This window comes from Pseudophryne corroboree, chromosome 2, assembly GCF_028390025.1.
Source record: "Pseudophryne corroboree isolate aPseCor3 chromosome 2, aPseCor3.hap2, whole genome shotgun sequence".
In the NCBI taxonomy this organism is placed as follows: Eukaryota; Metazoa; Chordata; class Amphibia; order Anura; family Myobatrachidae; genus Pseudophryne; species Pseudophryne corroboree.
Genome location: NC_086445.1, coordinates 9,305,320 through 9,320,739, shown reverse-complemented (window position 1 = coordinate 9,320,739; position 15,420 = coordinate 9,305,320). Strand labels below are relative to the sequence as shown.

The following is a 15,420-nucleotide window of genomic DNA, read 5'->3' as shown; positions in this document are numbered from 1 at the left end:
CGACAAAAAAAATAACGAGCGAACAACTCGGAATGACCACCATGGTCCTGATTCAGGCAAGGGACACTCCTAAAGGAAAACCAGTCAAGATCCGCAGGGACAAGGCAACGGCAGTAACGTGCCTCAACCTTCAGAGAGGAACACGCAGACAAAACAGCAAGGAAGGAAGTAAGTCACATACTAAAGTGACCAGAACTTCATCTTCCATCCTTGTCCGCAGTATTTATCCGGGAGTCCTAGACTGAGAAGTGCTTCTCATTTCGACACACCATTCAGGTAAACAAATGGGCTCTACACCCAAAAGTCTTTTCAGACTCTGGTAGACAAGTAAGGTTGACACAAAGGATCAGGGAGTGATCTTTGTGGACGCTCTTTCAGGAATATGGGAATTTTATTTTGCTTATGTGAGTCCTCCAATCATCCTGCCAGCCAGGATGGTGAGAAAAATAAAACAAGATAAGTGCCGTGATCTAATAGCTCCGGCTTGGCCCAGAAGGCGTTGGTACACAGATTCGCAGAGAATGTTGATGGATGTTCCATTTCTGCTTCCTCAACGCCCAGACCTACTTATGCAGGGTCCTTGTTATCACAGACATCTGGATCAACTGTCTTGGTCGGCGTGGCTCTTGAAACCTATATCCTGATGTCAAGAGGATTCTCACAGGTAATTCAAACAATGCCCAGAGCAAGGAAACCCTCCTCAGCTCATATTTATCACCGAATATGGCAAGCCTATATTCATTGGTGCAGTGAAAGAGGTATGGACCCAAAATCTTATAGAGTTTCCAGAGTCCTACCATTCCTTCGGACAGGAATGAATAAGGGTTTTGAAGGTGGCTTCCTTGAGAGTGCAAGTGTCAGCATTTACTGTATGGTTCCAAGAGTAAAGTGCCAAATTGCAGGATGTGCACACTTTTTCCAGGGAATGCTGCACATTCCACCTCCCTTTGTTTCACCTACAGCACGTGGGATTTATGTTTAGTCCTGTAAGCTCTTCACGTTGCCCCATTGGAACCACTTAACTAGGTGGATCTTAAATGGTTGACAGCAAAGGTACTCTTTCTACTGACTATAGCATCAGCTAGCAGAGTATCAGATGTAGGAACGCTGTCCATGTCGTTTCCTATTTCTGGATTTTTTTTATCCAGATAAAATAATTCTCAGACCTAAGTCTGGGTATCTTCCTAAGGTGGGGTTGGAATTCCACCTTAATGAAGAAATTGTAGTCCCATCTTTTCAGGTATCGGGACTTTTCTGCAGGAGATGCGTCGCTGGACGTAGTCCGGACATTAAGGATCTGCGTGGATCATACCAGTGCCATCAGAGAGACAGGTTCTCTCTTCATTCTCTATGGATTTCATTAGAGAAGATGGCTGGTTACTAAATAGACGCTGGCTAGATGGCTTCGAATAACGACTTCGGAAGCATAATCTCAAGTGAATCTCCCTGTTCCGGCTAATGTCTCTGTTCACACTACTCGTAAGGTAGGTCCTTCATGGGCAGCACAACATGGTGCTTCAGCAGAACAGATATGTAAGGCAGCCACATGGTCTTCCATTAACACATTCATTAGACATTATGTCTTGGATACTTTGGCCTCTCATGATGCTGAATTCGGGCGTAAGGTCCTCCTGTCTAATCAGGAGCGTCCTCACCACTAAAAATTGCTTTGGGAAATCCCATTGTTATCCTGTGGATAACGTGTGGACCCTGCCGGAGAAATATACATTATGGTAAGAACTTAACGTTGATGACGGTATTTCTCCTATGTCCACAGGTTCCACAGGGATCCCACCCTGACGCACATGATTTGAGGATCTTTATACTCACTAAGCTCTTCCCTCTTGTATGGAAGGGTGTGCATGTGTGTTCTTCTCGCCTCAATAAGGTTCTACATAATGCTGCTGCCTAAATGCTTTGGAATCCAACTGATTTGTCTGAGCCAGTGGGTGGGGATATATGGATGGGCCCGTTGCATCCTGGGAGGACTGAAAGCTTGTGATCGTTTGGTGCCAATCCGTTATCGCTCCATCATATCCCATTGTTATCCTGTGGAACCTGTGGACATAGGAGAAATACCGTTATCAACGGTAAGTTCTTACCATAACGTATATTTTTGGGTTCGCTAACAAGTGTGAATAACTGCCTGGGACGTTCTGTATTGTACGGATAGCTTAGTTTCTGGTGCTTGGTGTACAGTATGATTAAATTAATTTGTTTTTAATTATTTCCTCGCCCGACAATGTAAGCACACGAGTATATCACTTTTACTTGTTTGTTTTAGTTCCTATTCACAGGAAAGAGATTCACACAAATTAATGCAATTCTCTGTCTGACAGGGGATATTGGGTCCGTTCTCAGGCGATCGCACTTTGCATTAGGGAATTCATGGAGGATACCAAGGACTGTAACCAAAGACAGGTGAGTGTCTCTCTGATAGCTGCTAGTAATAAGATCTGCTTTACAGGATGATGGGGCTGAATAACAAACCATACAGCAGTACAAGGATGGGGGGGGGGCAAATACAGTTATTATTCTTCGTGCTGCGTTTGCATGTAGCTCACAAATACGGGTCCGCTTTACTGTTACACTGCAATTTAGGTATACGTTTGGACTAGATTTGAGTCTCTCTCCCACACCTACCTCTCTGCACATGTTACATCTGGCTCCTTGCAGTCGGAAGGAGTATTTCCCACAAGGCAACCTACAGATGTAGGTTTCCAAGGGGCCCCTCAAAGAAATCCTGGCCATTTTGAACATGTCGGAATAATGAATGTCTGTATTTTGACTGTCGGTCAATGGCTGTCGGGATTATGACTGTCGGTAAATCATACTGAACCCGTGCCACACACCCTGGGAGAGAGAAGCCACCAATGTCTGTGGTGATACCTCATCGCCATTGTCATAGGCACTAAGCAAGGCACAGTCATACACATTACTGTCCACCACACATCCAGCTCATTGTCCACACCACAGACCCCATTGCAGATGCCACCTCGCAGCGCCCTTCTAGTCCCTGGCACTCTTTCAGATCAGGCTTGTGTGTTGTATGTGTGGAGTAACAGGCTGAGGCCACAAGGGACGGAGTTATGTGAATGTGTCTATTGGGTAACTATCATCTTTTCAATACCAACAAAAAAGGGACTAAAAAGCAAAGTAGTGTAACCCACCCCTAAATCCCTGGGATAGGTAGGATACTGATGAACTACAGATGCGTCCTCATTCACCTTTTCTCTTTCTGCAGTCTCACAGTGGACTATCTGACAGGTCATATCAGGGAAATACCAGCCAGATGTGGTTGCATCTGATTTGACTATTATTATTATTTATATGTTATAAAACAGCACTTACAGTTCAAGATGATATAGGACAGGTATAGAAAACCAGGGGTCAGGCGCCATCAAAGTGAGTATGGAGTATACAATAGTATAAGTAAAAAAAGGATAAGCACATGAGGGAAGAGGGCCCTGCGCTTGTGAGCTTAAATTCTAAAGGTGAAGGGCCAACAGGCCGGGGTGACACAGAAGGGGTAGACAGTGACCATAGACAAGAGGGTTAGGAGGCGAGACGGCTAGCTTTGGTGAAGAAGTGGGTCTTGAAAGCCCATTTGAAGTTTTGTAGAGAGGTGGAGAGTCAGATGGGGAGAGGTAGAGCATTCCAGAGATACTGTAGGGAGCAGCACGTGAGAAATCTTGGTGGTCGGAGTAGGAGGAAGTAATAAGTAGACAGGAGAGTCGGCGTGCATTAGCAGAGGGAAGAGGACGGATGGGAGCGTAAAGAGAGATACGTTCAGTGATGTAAGAGGGAGAAGAGTGGGTGAGGGCTTTGTAAGTGAGTGTGAGAGGCTTGAATTGGATTATAAATGGGAAGGGAAGCCAGTGAAGGTCCTGCAAGAGAGGGGAGGTGAATGAAGTACATTTGGTGAGGAAGATGATATAAGCAGCAGCACTGAGGATAGATTGCAGTGGAGGGAGGCATATTTCGGGGAGGCCAGATAGGAGAAGATTACAGTAGTCCAATTTGGAGACGACTAGTGAGTGGATAAGAGTCTTAGTAGTATCCTGGGTGAGCAAGGGTCTGATCCTGGAGATGTTTATGAGATAGAAACGCAGGTTTGTGAAAGGTGCTGAATGTGTGGTTTGAAGGAGAGGGAGGAGGCAAGGATTACTCCAAGACAGCACACTTGGGGGGCTAGAGGAGATAGTACTGCCATCAATGGATAATGAAATTGTGGGAGGTGAGGTTATACAGGAGGGAGGGAAGATGATCTGTTCAGTCTTAGACATGTTAAGTCTAAGAAAGTACTGGGACATCCAAAGAGAGATAGCAGAGAGACAGTTGAAGATATGAGTGAGGAGAGCTGGGGAGAGGTCAGGAGAGGAAATTAGATTTGAGTATTGTCAGCGTAGAGATGATATTGTAAGTCTAAAGAGCTAATGAGCTGACCTAATGAGGATGTGTAGAGAGAGAAAGGGAGAGGCCCAAAAACAGAAACTTGGGGGACACCTACTGGTAGAGGAATAGGGGGGGAGGTGGAGTCATGAGACGAGACAGAATAGTAACAGTCAGAAAGGTAGGAGGACAGCCAGGAGAGAACAGTATCACGCAGACCAAGGGAGTAAAGGATTTGCAGGAGAAGAGGGTGGTCTACAGTGTCAATAGCAGCAGAGAGGTCAAGGAGAATAAGCAGAGAATAGTGGCCCCTGGATTTAGGAGCAATGAGGTAATTGGAGACTTTTGTGAGGGCAGTTTCAGTGAATTGGAGAGGATGGAAACCAGACTGGAAAGGGTCATGCAGTGAGTGAGAGAAAAGAATGACAGTGAGGCGGTAATAGACAATACACTCAAGGAGTTTGGAGGCAAAAGGGAGGAGAAAGGTGGAGGGTGGTTGGATCAAGGGTAGGTTATTAAGAATTGGGGAGACAAGTGCATGCTTGAAGGAAGAATGGATAGAGCCTGATGAGAGGGAGAGATTTAGTAGATGGACAAGATGGAAACAGGCAGAAGAAGAGAGGAAGCAGAGGAGGCAGAAGGGAATAGAGTCAAGTGGGAAGGTGGAGAAGGGTGAGGACCGGATGAGGACCATGACTTCCTCTCCAGATACAGGAAAAAAATATGTCAGTATTTGTAGGAGGGAAGGAGGGTAGTGAATGGGGGAGGAGGGTGCTCAGGTTCTGGTGGGATGTTATGTCCTGACGAATGGAGGAAATTTTGGATGTCAAATAGGTGGCAAAGTGAAGAGCAGAGTGAAGAGGTGCCTGTAACAAACTGGTCCCCACACAGAGTGAAGAGGTGAGTTAAGGCGGGCAGAGGAGCTGATTGACAGTGGCAAAGAGGGTTTGAGGATTGGGCAGAGATGAAGTTTTTGTAGTATGATTGTTTAAAGAGGGTTAGGGCAGCAATGTAGGATGAGAGAATACATTTGTAGTGGAGGAAGTCGTCCTTAGAGCGTGATTTCCTCCACTGTTGTTCAGTGGGGCGTGAGCATTTTTAGAGATATCTCGTGCATTTGGTGTGCCAGGGTTGAGGTGTTGATCTGCGAGGGTGAATAGTGGACAGAGGGGAGACAGAGTCAAGAGCAGAGGTAAGGGATGCATTGTATAGGAAGTAGCTTCTTCAGGGCAGGAGAGAGAGAGAAAAGGAGAGAAGAGTGAGTCAAACATGGAGGATAGGTGTCAATAGCCTCACTGTTATGCTTAGTGATGGTAGTCTTAGGAGGTAGAGATGGAGAAGGAGAGAGAGAGAAGTTAAGTGAGCAGGTGATGGTCTGAGAGGGGGAACAGGGATTTGGAGAAATCAGAAAGATCACAGTGGTGAGTGAAGACCAGATCCAGTGAACTCCCATTCACATGGTAGGGGGAGGAGGTCCATTGGGAGAGACCAAGTGAAGAGGTGAGGTTAAGCAGTTTAGAGGCAGGTGGTTTTGTGGGATTATCGATAGTTATGTTGAAATTACCTAGGATAATGGAGGGAATGTCAGAAGAGAGGAGGTAAGGAAGCCAGGAAGCAAAGTTGTCAAGGAATTTGGAGGGTATGACAGGGTGGGCGATAAACAGCTACTCGAATATGAATAGGTTGGAGGAGACGTATGGCATGAACCTCAAATGTACAGAATGTAAGGGATGGTTCTGGGGGTATGAGTTAGTATGAGTAGTTAGAGGGTAGTAGGAGCCCAACATCACCACCGTGGCGACCCGCCGGTTGGGGAGTGAGAACGTGAGACCCCCCCATAGGGAGAGCAGCAGGAGAAACTGTGTCCGAAGGGGTAATCCAGGTATCAGTGATGGCTAGGAGATGCAGGGAATTTGAGATGAAAAGGTCATGTGTGGGGACCAGTTTGTTACAGGCAGATCTGGCATTCCAGCGGCACAGGAGAGAGGGAGAGAGTCTGAGGGAGTGATGTGAATGAGATTATCAGGGTTGCTGTAGCAATGAGGTGAGATGGATTTAGAAGACAGGGATACAGAGGGTGTAGTGAGGGTGCTGGCTCCTGGGCTAGGTAGGGACACTGCAGCAAGTGAGCATGGAGGGAGTAAAGTGTGGTACAGAGGTGTATGAGGTGATATAGGTAGGGGAGGGAGGGAGCAGGGCAAAGGGGTGGATGATTGGGTCCAAGGTAGGGTAGAGGTGAATGACAGTGTTGTGTCTATGGAGAAGTAGAAGTGAGGCAGTGGAGTGATGGGAGACAGAGGAGGGGAGAGAGGAGGAGATGTAGGAGACTAGGGGAGAAGGATAGAGGTGGGAGCAGGGGACAGAGATAAGGACAGGGCAGACAAGGAGTGTTGGGGGGTGATAGTGACAGGCTAGACATGCTGTAGTGTGGATGAGATAAATGGGATTATAAGTGTGGAAATAGGAGCGGTGGATGTAAGATGAGCAGAGCAGTAGGATAGCAGAAATACAGGTGAGGATTAGGTGCAGGTTAGGTACAATTTGGAAGTGGTCAGTGGCAGTGATTTGATCACAGCAGAAGGTTTATGTAGTTGCAGAATTTGAAGTTGAACCAGGTGAGAGAACATTTGAGGGTAGGCAAAAAATAAAAAAAAATATTCAGACTGGATTTGCAAGTGTGTAAAGACAAAATGATATAGGTTCAGCATGTGCATGAAGATAATTGTGATACTGCAAATAAACATACAATTAACTGAAGGAGAAATGGAAAGTTGGAGATGCGTGAAAAACATGAACATACAGTGCTCATTGTCCAGGTTACACGGACAGGAGATGTTTGGTGTGGTGAAAAGGTGAACTGACAATTGTGTCAATGAAGATCTTTGTGATCCTGATTATGGATAGAAACTCGTTCTTACAAATGTTCCTTTCTTTCTCTTGCGTCCTAGAAGATGCTGGGGTCCATATTAGTACCATGGGGTATAGATGGGTCTGCCAGGAGCCATGGGCACTTTAAGACTTTGATAGTGTGCGCTGGCTCCTCCCTCTATGCCCCTCCTACCAGACTCAGTTTAGAAAATGTGCCCGGACGAGCCAGTCACAGCTAGGGGAGCTCTTAGAGCTTTTCTGGTTTGACTGAGGAAGCCGCCGATTATTGGAAACAGGCGGAGAAACGCGTTTTATTACAATCAGAGGATATCAAGGGATATTACACAATCCTATCTTCTTGGCTGTGGAACCCACTTCAGACCTCCGGATAAGGACCCGTTAAAAGGAATTTCGCTACCAGGGCCGGGAGTGTACGGACCAGGGTTCCCAGGACAGATATGGTAATATCCAATTTTTAAATCACCAAACATGGCCATGTTTTAATAACCACATTGGAGCGCAGTCTATTACACTGCGAGCTTTAATCTAAGTGACTACTAAGAACTTTGTCTGTATATAAAAAGGACTGATCTGAATACAAGCTTTAATTAATTGCCGGCAATGGATTAGAAATCACAGTGGCCAAAAAACAACGCTTCATGTTAAGGTGTTTTAATCACACAGCTGTGGACAGTCTCTCTGACAAATACATTGAGGACACATTTTATCTCTACATGTATGGTGCTGGAGAGCGGTACAATAATGAGAGTCTGCAGGTGACAGTGACGCAGGTTGGAGGTTTTCTGCATGTATGAGGCTGGAGAGCGGTACAATAATGAGTGCAGGTGACAGTGACGCAGGGTGGAGGTTCTCTGCATGTATGAGGCTGGAGAGCGGTACAATAATGAGAGTCTGCAGGTGACAGTGACGCATGGTGGAGGTTCTCTGCATGTATGGTGCTGGAGAGCGGTACAATAATGAGAGTTTGCAGGTGACAGTGATGCAGGGTGGAGGTTCTATGCATGTATGAGGCTGGAGAGCGGTACAAAAATGAGAGTCTGCAGGTGACAGTGACGCAGGTTGGAGGTTCTCTGCATGTATGAGGCTGGAGAGCGGTACAATAATGAGAGTTTGCAGGTGACAGTGACGCATGGTGGAGGTTCTCTGCATGTATGAGGCTGGAGAGCGGTACTATAATGAGAGTCTGCAGGTAACAGTGACACATGGTGGAGGTTCTCTGCATGTATGAGGCTGGAGAGCGGTACAATAATGAGAGTGTGCAGGTGACAGTGACGCAGGGTGGAGGTTCTCTGCATGTATGGGGCTGGAGAGCGGTACAGTAATGAGAGTCTGCAGGTGACAGTGACGCAGGGTGGAGGTTCTCTGCATGTATGAGGCTGGAGAGCGGTACAATAATGAGAGTCTGCAGGTAACAGTGACGCAGGGTGGAGGTTCTCTGCATGTATGAGGCTGGAGAGCGGTACAGTAATGAGAGTCTGCAGGTGACAGTGACGCAGGGTGGAGGTTCTCTGCATGTATGAGGCTGGAGAGCGGTACAATAATGAGAGTCTGCAGGTGACAGTGACGCAGGGTGGAGGTTCTCTGCATGTATGAGGCTGGAGAGCGGTACAATAATGAGAGTCTGCAGGTAACAGTGACGCAGGGTGGAGGTTCTCTGCATGTATGAGGCTGGAGAGCGGTACAGTAATGAGAGTCTGCAGGTGACAGTGACGCAGGGTGGAGGTTCTCTGCATGTATGAGGCTGGATAGCGGTACAATAATGAGAGTCTGCGGGTGACAGTGACGCATGGTGGAGGTTCTCTGCATGTATGAGGCTGGAGAGCGGTACAGTAATGAGAGTCTGCGGGTGACAGTGACGCAGGGTGGATGTTCTCTGCATGTATGAGGCTGGAGAGCGGTACAATAATGAGAGTCTGCAGGTGACAGTGACGCAGGGTGGAGGTTCTCTGCATGTATGGGGCTGGAGAGCGGTACAATAATGAGAGTCTGCAGGTGACAGTGACGCAGGGTGGAGGTTCTCTGCATGTATGAGGCTGGAGAGCGGTACAATAATGAGAGTCTGCAGGTGACAGTGACGCAGGGTGGAGGTTCTCTGCATGTATGAGGCTGGAGAACGGTACAATAATGAGAGTGCAGGTGACAGTGACGCAGGGTGGAGGTTCTCTGCATGTATGGGGCTGGAGAGCGGTACAATAATGAGAGTCTGAAGGTGACAGTGACGCAGGGTGGAGGTTCTCTGCATGTATGAGGCTGGAGAACGGTACAATAATGAGAGTCTGCAGGTGACAGTGACGCAGGGTGGAGGTTCTCTGCATGTATGAGGCTGGAGAGCGGTACAATAATGAGAGTGTGCAGGTGACAGTGACGCAGGGTGGAGGTTCTCTGCAAGTATGAGGCTGGAGAGCGGTACAATAATGAGAGTCTGCAGGTGACAGTGACGCAGGGTGGAGGTTCTCTGCAAGTATGAGGCTGGAGAGCGGTACAATAATGAGAGTCTGCAGGTGACAGTGACGCAGGGTGGAGGTTCTCTGCATGTATGGGGCTGGAGAGCGGTATAATAATGAGAGTCTGCAGATGACAGTGACGCAGGGTGGAGGTTCTCTGCATGTATGGGGCTGGAGAGCGGTACAATAATGAGAGTCTGCAGGTGACAGTGATGCAGGGTGGAGGTTCTCTGCATGTATGAGGCTGGAGAGCGGTACAATAATGAGAGAGTGCAGGTGACAGTGACGCAGGGTGGAGGTTCTCTGCATGTATGAGGCTGGAGAGCGGTACAATAATGAGAGTCTGCAGGTGACAGTGACACAGGGTGGAGGTTCTCTGCATGTATGGGGCTGGAGAGCGGTACAATAATGAGAGTCTGCAGGTTACAGTGACACAGGGTGGAGGTTCTCTGCATGTATGAGGCTGGAGAGCGGTACAATAATGAGAGTCTGCAGGTGACAGTGACGCAGGGTGGAGGTTCTCTGCATTTATGAGGCTGGAGCGCGGTACAATGATGAGAGTCTGCAGGTGACAGTGACGCAGGGTGGAGGTTCTCTACATGTATGAGGCTGGAGAGCGGTACAATAATGAGAGTCTGCAGGTGACAGTGACGCAGGGTGGAGGTTCCCTGCATGTATGAGGCTGGAGAGCGGTACAATAATGAGAGTCTGCAGGTGACAGTGACGCAGGGTGGAGGTTCTCTGCATGTATGAGGCTGGAGAGCGGTACAATAATGAGAGTCTGCAGGTGACAGTGACGCAGGGTGGAGGTTCTCTGCATGTATGGGGCTGGAGAGCGGTACAATAATGAGAGTCTGCAGGTGACAGTGACGCATGGTGGAGGTTCTCTGCATGTATGGGGCTGGAGAGCGGTACAATAATGAGTGTCTGCAGGTGACAGTGACGCAGGGTGGAGGTTCTCTGCATGTATGAGGCTGGAGAGCGGTACAATAATGAGAGTCTGCAGGTGACAGTGATGCAGGGCGGAGGTTCTCTGCATGTATGGGGCTGGAGAGCGGTACAATAATGAGAGTCTGCAGGTGACAGTGACGCATGGTGGAGGTTCTCTGCATGTATGGGGCTGGAGAGCGGTACAATAATGAGAGTCTGCAGGTGACAGTGACACAGGGTGGAGGTTCTCTGCATGTATGAGGCTGGAGAGCGGTACAATAATGAGAGTCTGCAGGTGACAGTGACGCAGGCTGGAGGTTCTCTGCATGTATGAGGCTGGAGAGCGGTACAATAATGAGAGTCTGCAGGTGACAGTGACGCAGGGTGGAGGTTCTCTGCATGTATGAGGCTGGAGAGCGGTACAATAATGAGAGTCTGCAGGTGACAGTGACGCAGGCTGGAGGTTCTCTGCATGTATGAGGCTGGAGAGCGGTACAATAATGAGAGTCTGCAGGTGACAGTGACACAGGGTGGAGGTTCTCTGCATGTATGGGGCTGGAGAGCGGTACAATAATGAGAGTCTGCAGGTGACAGTGACGCAGGGTGGAGGTTCTCTGCATGTATGAGGCTGGAGAACGGTACAATAATGAGAGTGCAGGTGACAGTGACGCAGGGTGGAGGTTCTCTGCATGTATGAGGCTGGAGAGCGGTACAATAATGAGAGTCTGCAGGTGACAGTGATGCAGGGTGGAGGTTCTCTGCATGTATGGGGCTGGAGAGCGGTACAATAATGAGAGTCTGAAGGTGACAGTGACGCAGGGTGGAGGTTCTCTGCATGTATGAGGCTGGAGAACGGTACAATAATGAGAGTCTGCAGGTGACAGTGACGCAGGGTGGAGGTTCTCTGCATGTATGAGGCTGGAGAGCGGTACAATAATGAGAGTCTGCAGGTGACAGTGACGCAGGGTGGAGGTTCTCTGCATGTATGAGGCTGGAGAGCGGTACAATAATGAGAGTCTGCAGGTGACAGTGACGCAGGGTGGAGGTTCTCTGCATGTATGGGGCTGGAGAGCGGTACAATAATGAGAGTCTGCAGGTGACAGTGACGCAGGGTGGAGGTTCTCTGCATGTATGAGGCTGGAGCGCGGTACAATAATGAGAGTCTGCAGGTGACAGTGACGCAGGGTGGAGGTTCTCTGCATGTATGAGGCTGGAGCGCGGTACAATAATGAGAGTCTGAAGGTGACAGTGACGCAGGGTGGAGGTTCTCTGCATGTATGAGGCTGGAGAGCGGTACAATAATTAGAGTCTGCAGGTGACAGTGACGCATGGTGGAGGTTCTCTGCATGTATGGGGCTGGAGAGCGGTACAATAATGAGAGTCTGCAGGTGACAGTGACGCAGGGTGGAGGTTCTCTGCATGTATGAGGCTGGAGAGCGGTACAATAATGAGAGTCTGCAGGTGACAGTGACGCAGGGTGGAGGTTCTCTGCATGTATGAGGCTGGAGAGCGGTACAATAATGAGTGTCTGCAGGTGACAGTGATGCAGGGTGGAGGTACTCCGCATGTATGAGGCTGGAGAGCGGTACAATAATGAGAGTCTGCAGGTGACAGTGATGCAGGGTGGAGGTTCTCTGCATGTATGAGGCTGGAGAGCGGTACAATAATGAGAGTCTGCAGGTGACAGTGACGCAGGGTGGAGGTTCTCTGCATGTATGGGGCTGGAGAGCGGTATAATAATGAGATTCTGCAGGTGACAGTGACGCAGGGTGGAGGTTCTCTGCATGTATGAGGCTGGAGAGCGGTACAATAATGAGAGTCTGCAGGTGACAGTGACGCAAGTGGAGGTTCTCTGCATGTATGGGGCTGGAGAGCGTTACAATAATGAGAGTCTGCAGGTGACAGTGACGCAGGGTGGAGGTTCTCTGCATGTATGAGGCTGGAGAGCGGTACAATAATGAGAGTCTGCAGGTGACAGTGACGCAGGGTGGAGGTTCTCTGCATGTATGGGGCTGGAGAGCGGTATAATAATGAGAGTCTGCAGGTGACAGTGACGCAGGGTGGAGGTTCTCTGCATGTATGGGGCTGGAGAGCGGTATAATAATGAGAGTCTGCAGGTGACAGTGACGCAGGGTGGAGGTTCTCTGCATGTATGGGGCTGGAGAGCGGTATAATAATGAGAGTCTGCAGGTGACAGTGACGCAGGGTGGAGGTTCTCTGCATGTATGAGGCTGGAGAGCGGTACAATAATGAGAGTCTGCAGGTGACAGTGATGCAGGGTGGAGGTTCTCTGCATGTATGAGGCTGGAGAGCGGTACAATAATGAGAGAGTGCAGGTGACAGTGACGCATGGTGGAGGTTCTCTGCATGTATGAGGCTGGAGAGCGGTACAATAATGAGAGTCTGCAGGTGACAGTGACACAGGGTGGAGGTTCTCTGCATGTATGGGGCTGGAGAGCGGTACAATAATGAGAGTCTGCAGGTTACAGTGACACAGGGTGGAGGTTCTCTGCATTTATGAGGCTGGAGCGCGGTACAATAATGAGAGTCTGCAGGTGACAGTGACGCAGGGTGGAGGTTCTCTACATGTATGAGGCTGGAGAGCGGTACAATAATGAGAGTCTGCAGGTGACAGTGACGCAGGGTGGAGGTTCCCTGCATGTATGAGGCTGGAGAGCGGTACAATAATGAGAGTCTGCAGGTGACAGTGACGCAGGGTGGAGGTTCTCTGCACTTATGAGGCTGGAGAGCAGTACAATAATGAGAGTCTGCAGGTGACAGTGACGCAGGGTGGAGGTTCTCTGCATGTATGAGGCTGGAGAGCGGTACAATAATGAGAGTCTGCAGGTGACAGTGACGCAGGGTGGAGATTCCTTGCAAGTCTGGGGCTGGAGAGCGGTACAATAATGAGAGTCTGCAGGTGACAGTGACGCAGGGTGGAGGTTCTCTGCATGTATGAGGCTGGAGAGCGGTACAATAATTAGAGTCTGCAGGTGACAGTGACACAGGGTGGAGGTTCTCCGCATGTATGAGGCTGGAGAGCGGTACAATAATGAGAGTCTGCAGGTGACAGTGATGCAGGCTGGAGGTTCTCTGCATGTATGAGGCTGGAGAGCGGTACAATAATGAGAGTCTGCAGGTGACAATGACGCAGGGTGGAGGTTCTCTGCATGTATGAGGCTGGAGAGCGGTACAATAATGAGAGTCTGCAGGTGACAGTGACGCAGGCTGGAGGTTCTCTGCATGTATGAGGCTGGAGAGCGGTACAATAATGAGAGTCTGCAGGTGACAGTGACACAGGGTGGAGGTTCTCTGCATGTATGGGGCTGGAGAGCGGTACAATAATGAGAGTCTGCAGGTGACAGTGACGCAGGGTGGAGGTTCTCTGCATGTATGAGGCTGGAGAGCGGTACAATAATGAGAGTCTGCAGGTGACAGTGACACAGGGTGGAGGTTCTCTGCATGTATGGGGCTGGAGAGCGGTACTATAATGAGAGTCTGCAGGTGACAGTGACGCAGGGTGGAGGTTCTCTGCATGTATGAGGCTGGAGAGCGGTACAATAATGAGAGTCTCCAGGTGACAGTGACGCAGGGTGGAGGTTCTCTGCATGTATGAGGCTGGAGAGCGGTACAATAATGAGAGTCTGCAGGTGACAGTGACGCAGGGTGGAGGTTCTCTGCATGTATGAGGCTGGAGAGCGGTACAATAATGAGAGTCTCCAGGTGACAGTGACGCAGGGTGGAGGTTCTCTGCATGTATGAGGCTGGAGAGCGGTACAATAATGAGAGTCTCCAGGTGACAGTGACGCAGGGTGGAGGTTCTTTGCATGTATGAGGCTGGAGAGCGGTACAATAATGAGTCTGCAGGTGACAGTGACGCAGGGTGGAGGTTCTCTGAATGTATGATGCTGGAGAGCGGTACAATAATGAGAGTCTGCAGGTGACAGTGACGCAGGGTGGAGGTTCTCTGCATGTATGAGGCTGGAGAGCGGTACAATAATGAGAGTCTGCAGGTGACAGTGACGCAGGGTGGAGGTTCTCTGCATGTATGAGGCTGGAGAGCTGTACAATAATGAGAGTCTGCAGGTGACAGTGATGCAGGGTGGAGGTTCTCTGCATGTATGAGGCTGGAGAGCGGTACAATAATGAGAGTCTGCAGGTGACAGTGACACAGGATGGAGGTTCTCTGCATGTATGAGGCTGGAGAGCGGTACAATAATGAGTCTGCAGGTGACAGTGACGCAGGGTGGAGGTTCTCTACATGTATGAGGCTGGAGAGCGGTACAATAATGAGAGTCTGCAGGTGACAGTGACGCAGGGTGGAGGTTCTCTGCATGTATGAGGCTGGAGAACGGTACAATAATGAGAGTCTGCAGGTGACAGTGACGCAGGGTGGAGGTTCTCTGCATGTATGGGGCTGGAGAGCGGTACAATAATGAGAGTCTGCAGGTGACAGTGACGCAGGGTGGAGGTTCTCTGCATGTATGGGGCTGGAGAGCGGTACAATAATGAGAGTCTGCAGGTGACAGTGACGCAGGGTGGAGGTTCTCTGCATGTATGAGGCTGGAGAGCGGTACAATAATGAGTCTCCAGGTGACAGTGACGCAGGGTGGAGGTTCTCTGCATGTATGAGGCTGGAGAGCGGTACAATAATGAGTCTGCAGGTGACAGTGACACAGGGTGGAGGTTCTCTGCATGTATGAGGCTGGAGAGCGGTACAATAATGAGAGTCTGCAGGTGACAGTGACGCAGGGTGGAGGTTCTC

At 49.3% G+C, this 15,420-nt stretch overlaps 1 protein-coding gene across 2 annotated transcripts in view; it reads left to right on the top strand.

Annotated features, from left to right (window-relative positions):
- Nucleotides 1–15,420, top strand: part of LCMT2 (leucine carboxyl methyltransferase 2) — an 850,582-nt gene that overhangs the window by 126,381 nt on the left and 708,781 nt on the right. For both annotated transcript variants that reach the window (XM_063950787.1, XM_063950788.1), the window contains exon 4: nt 2,340–2,421. In XM_063950787.1, the coding sequence (XP_063806857.1) occupies nt 2,340–2,421 (82 nt within the window). The remainder of the gene's footprint in view (nt 1–2,339; nt 2,422–15,420) is intronic.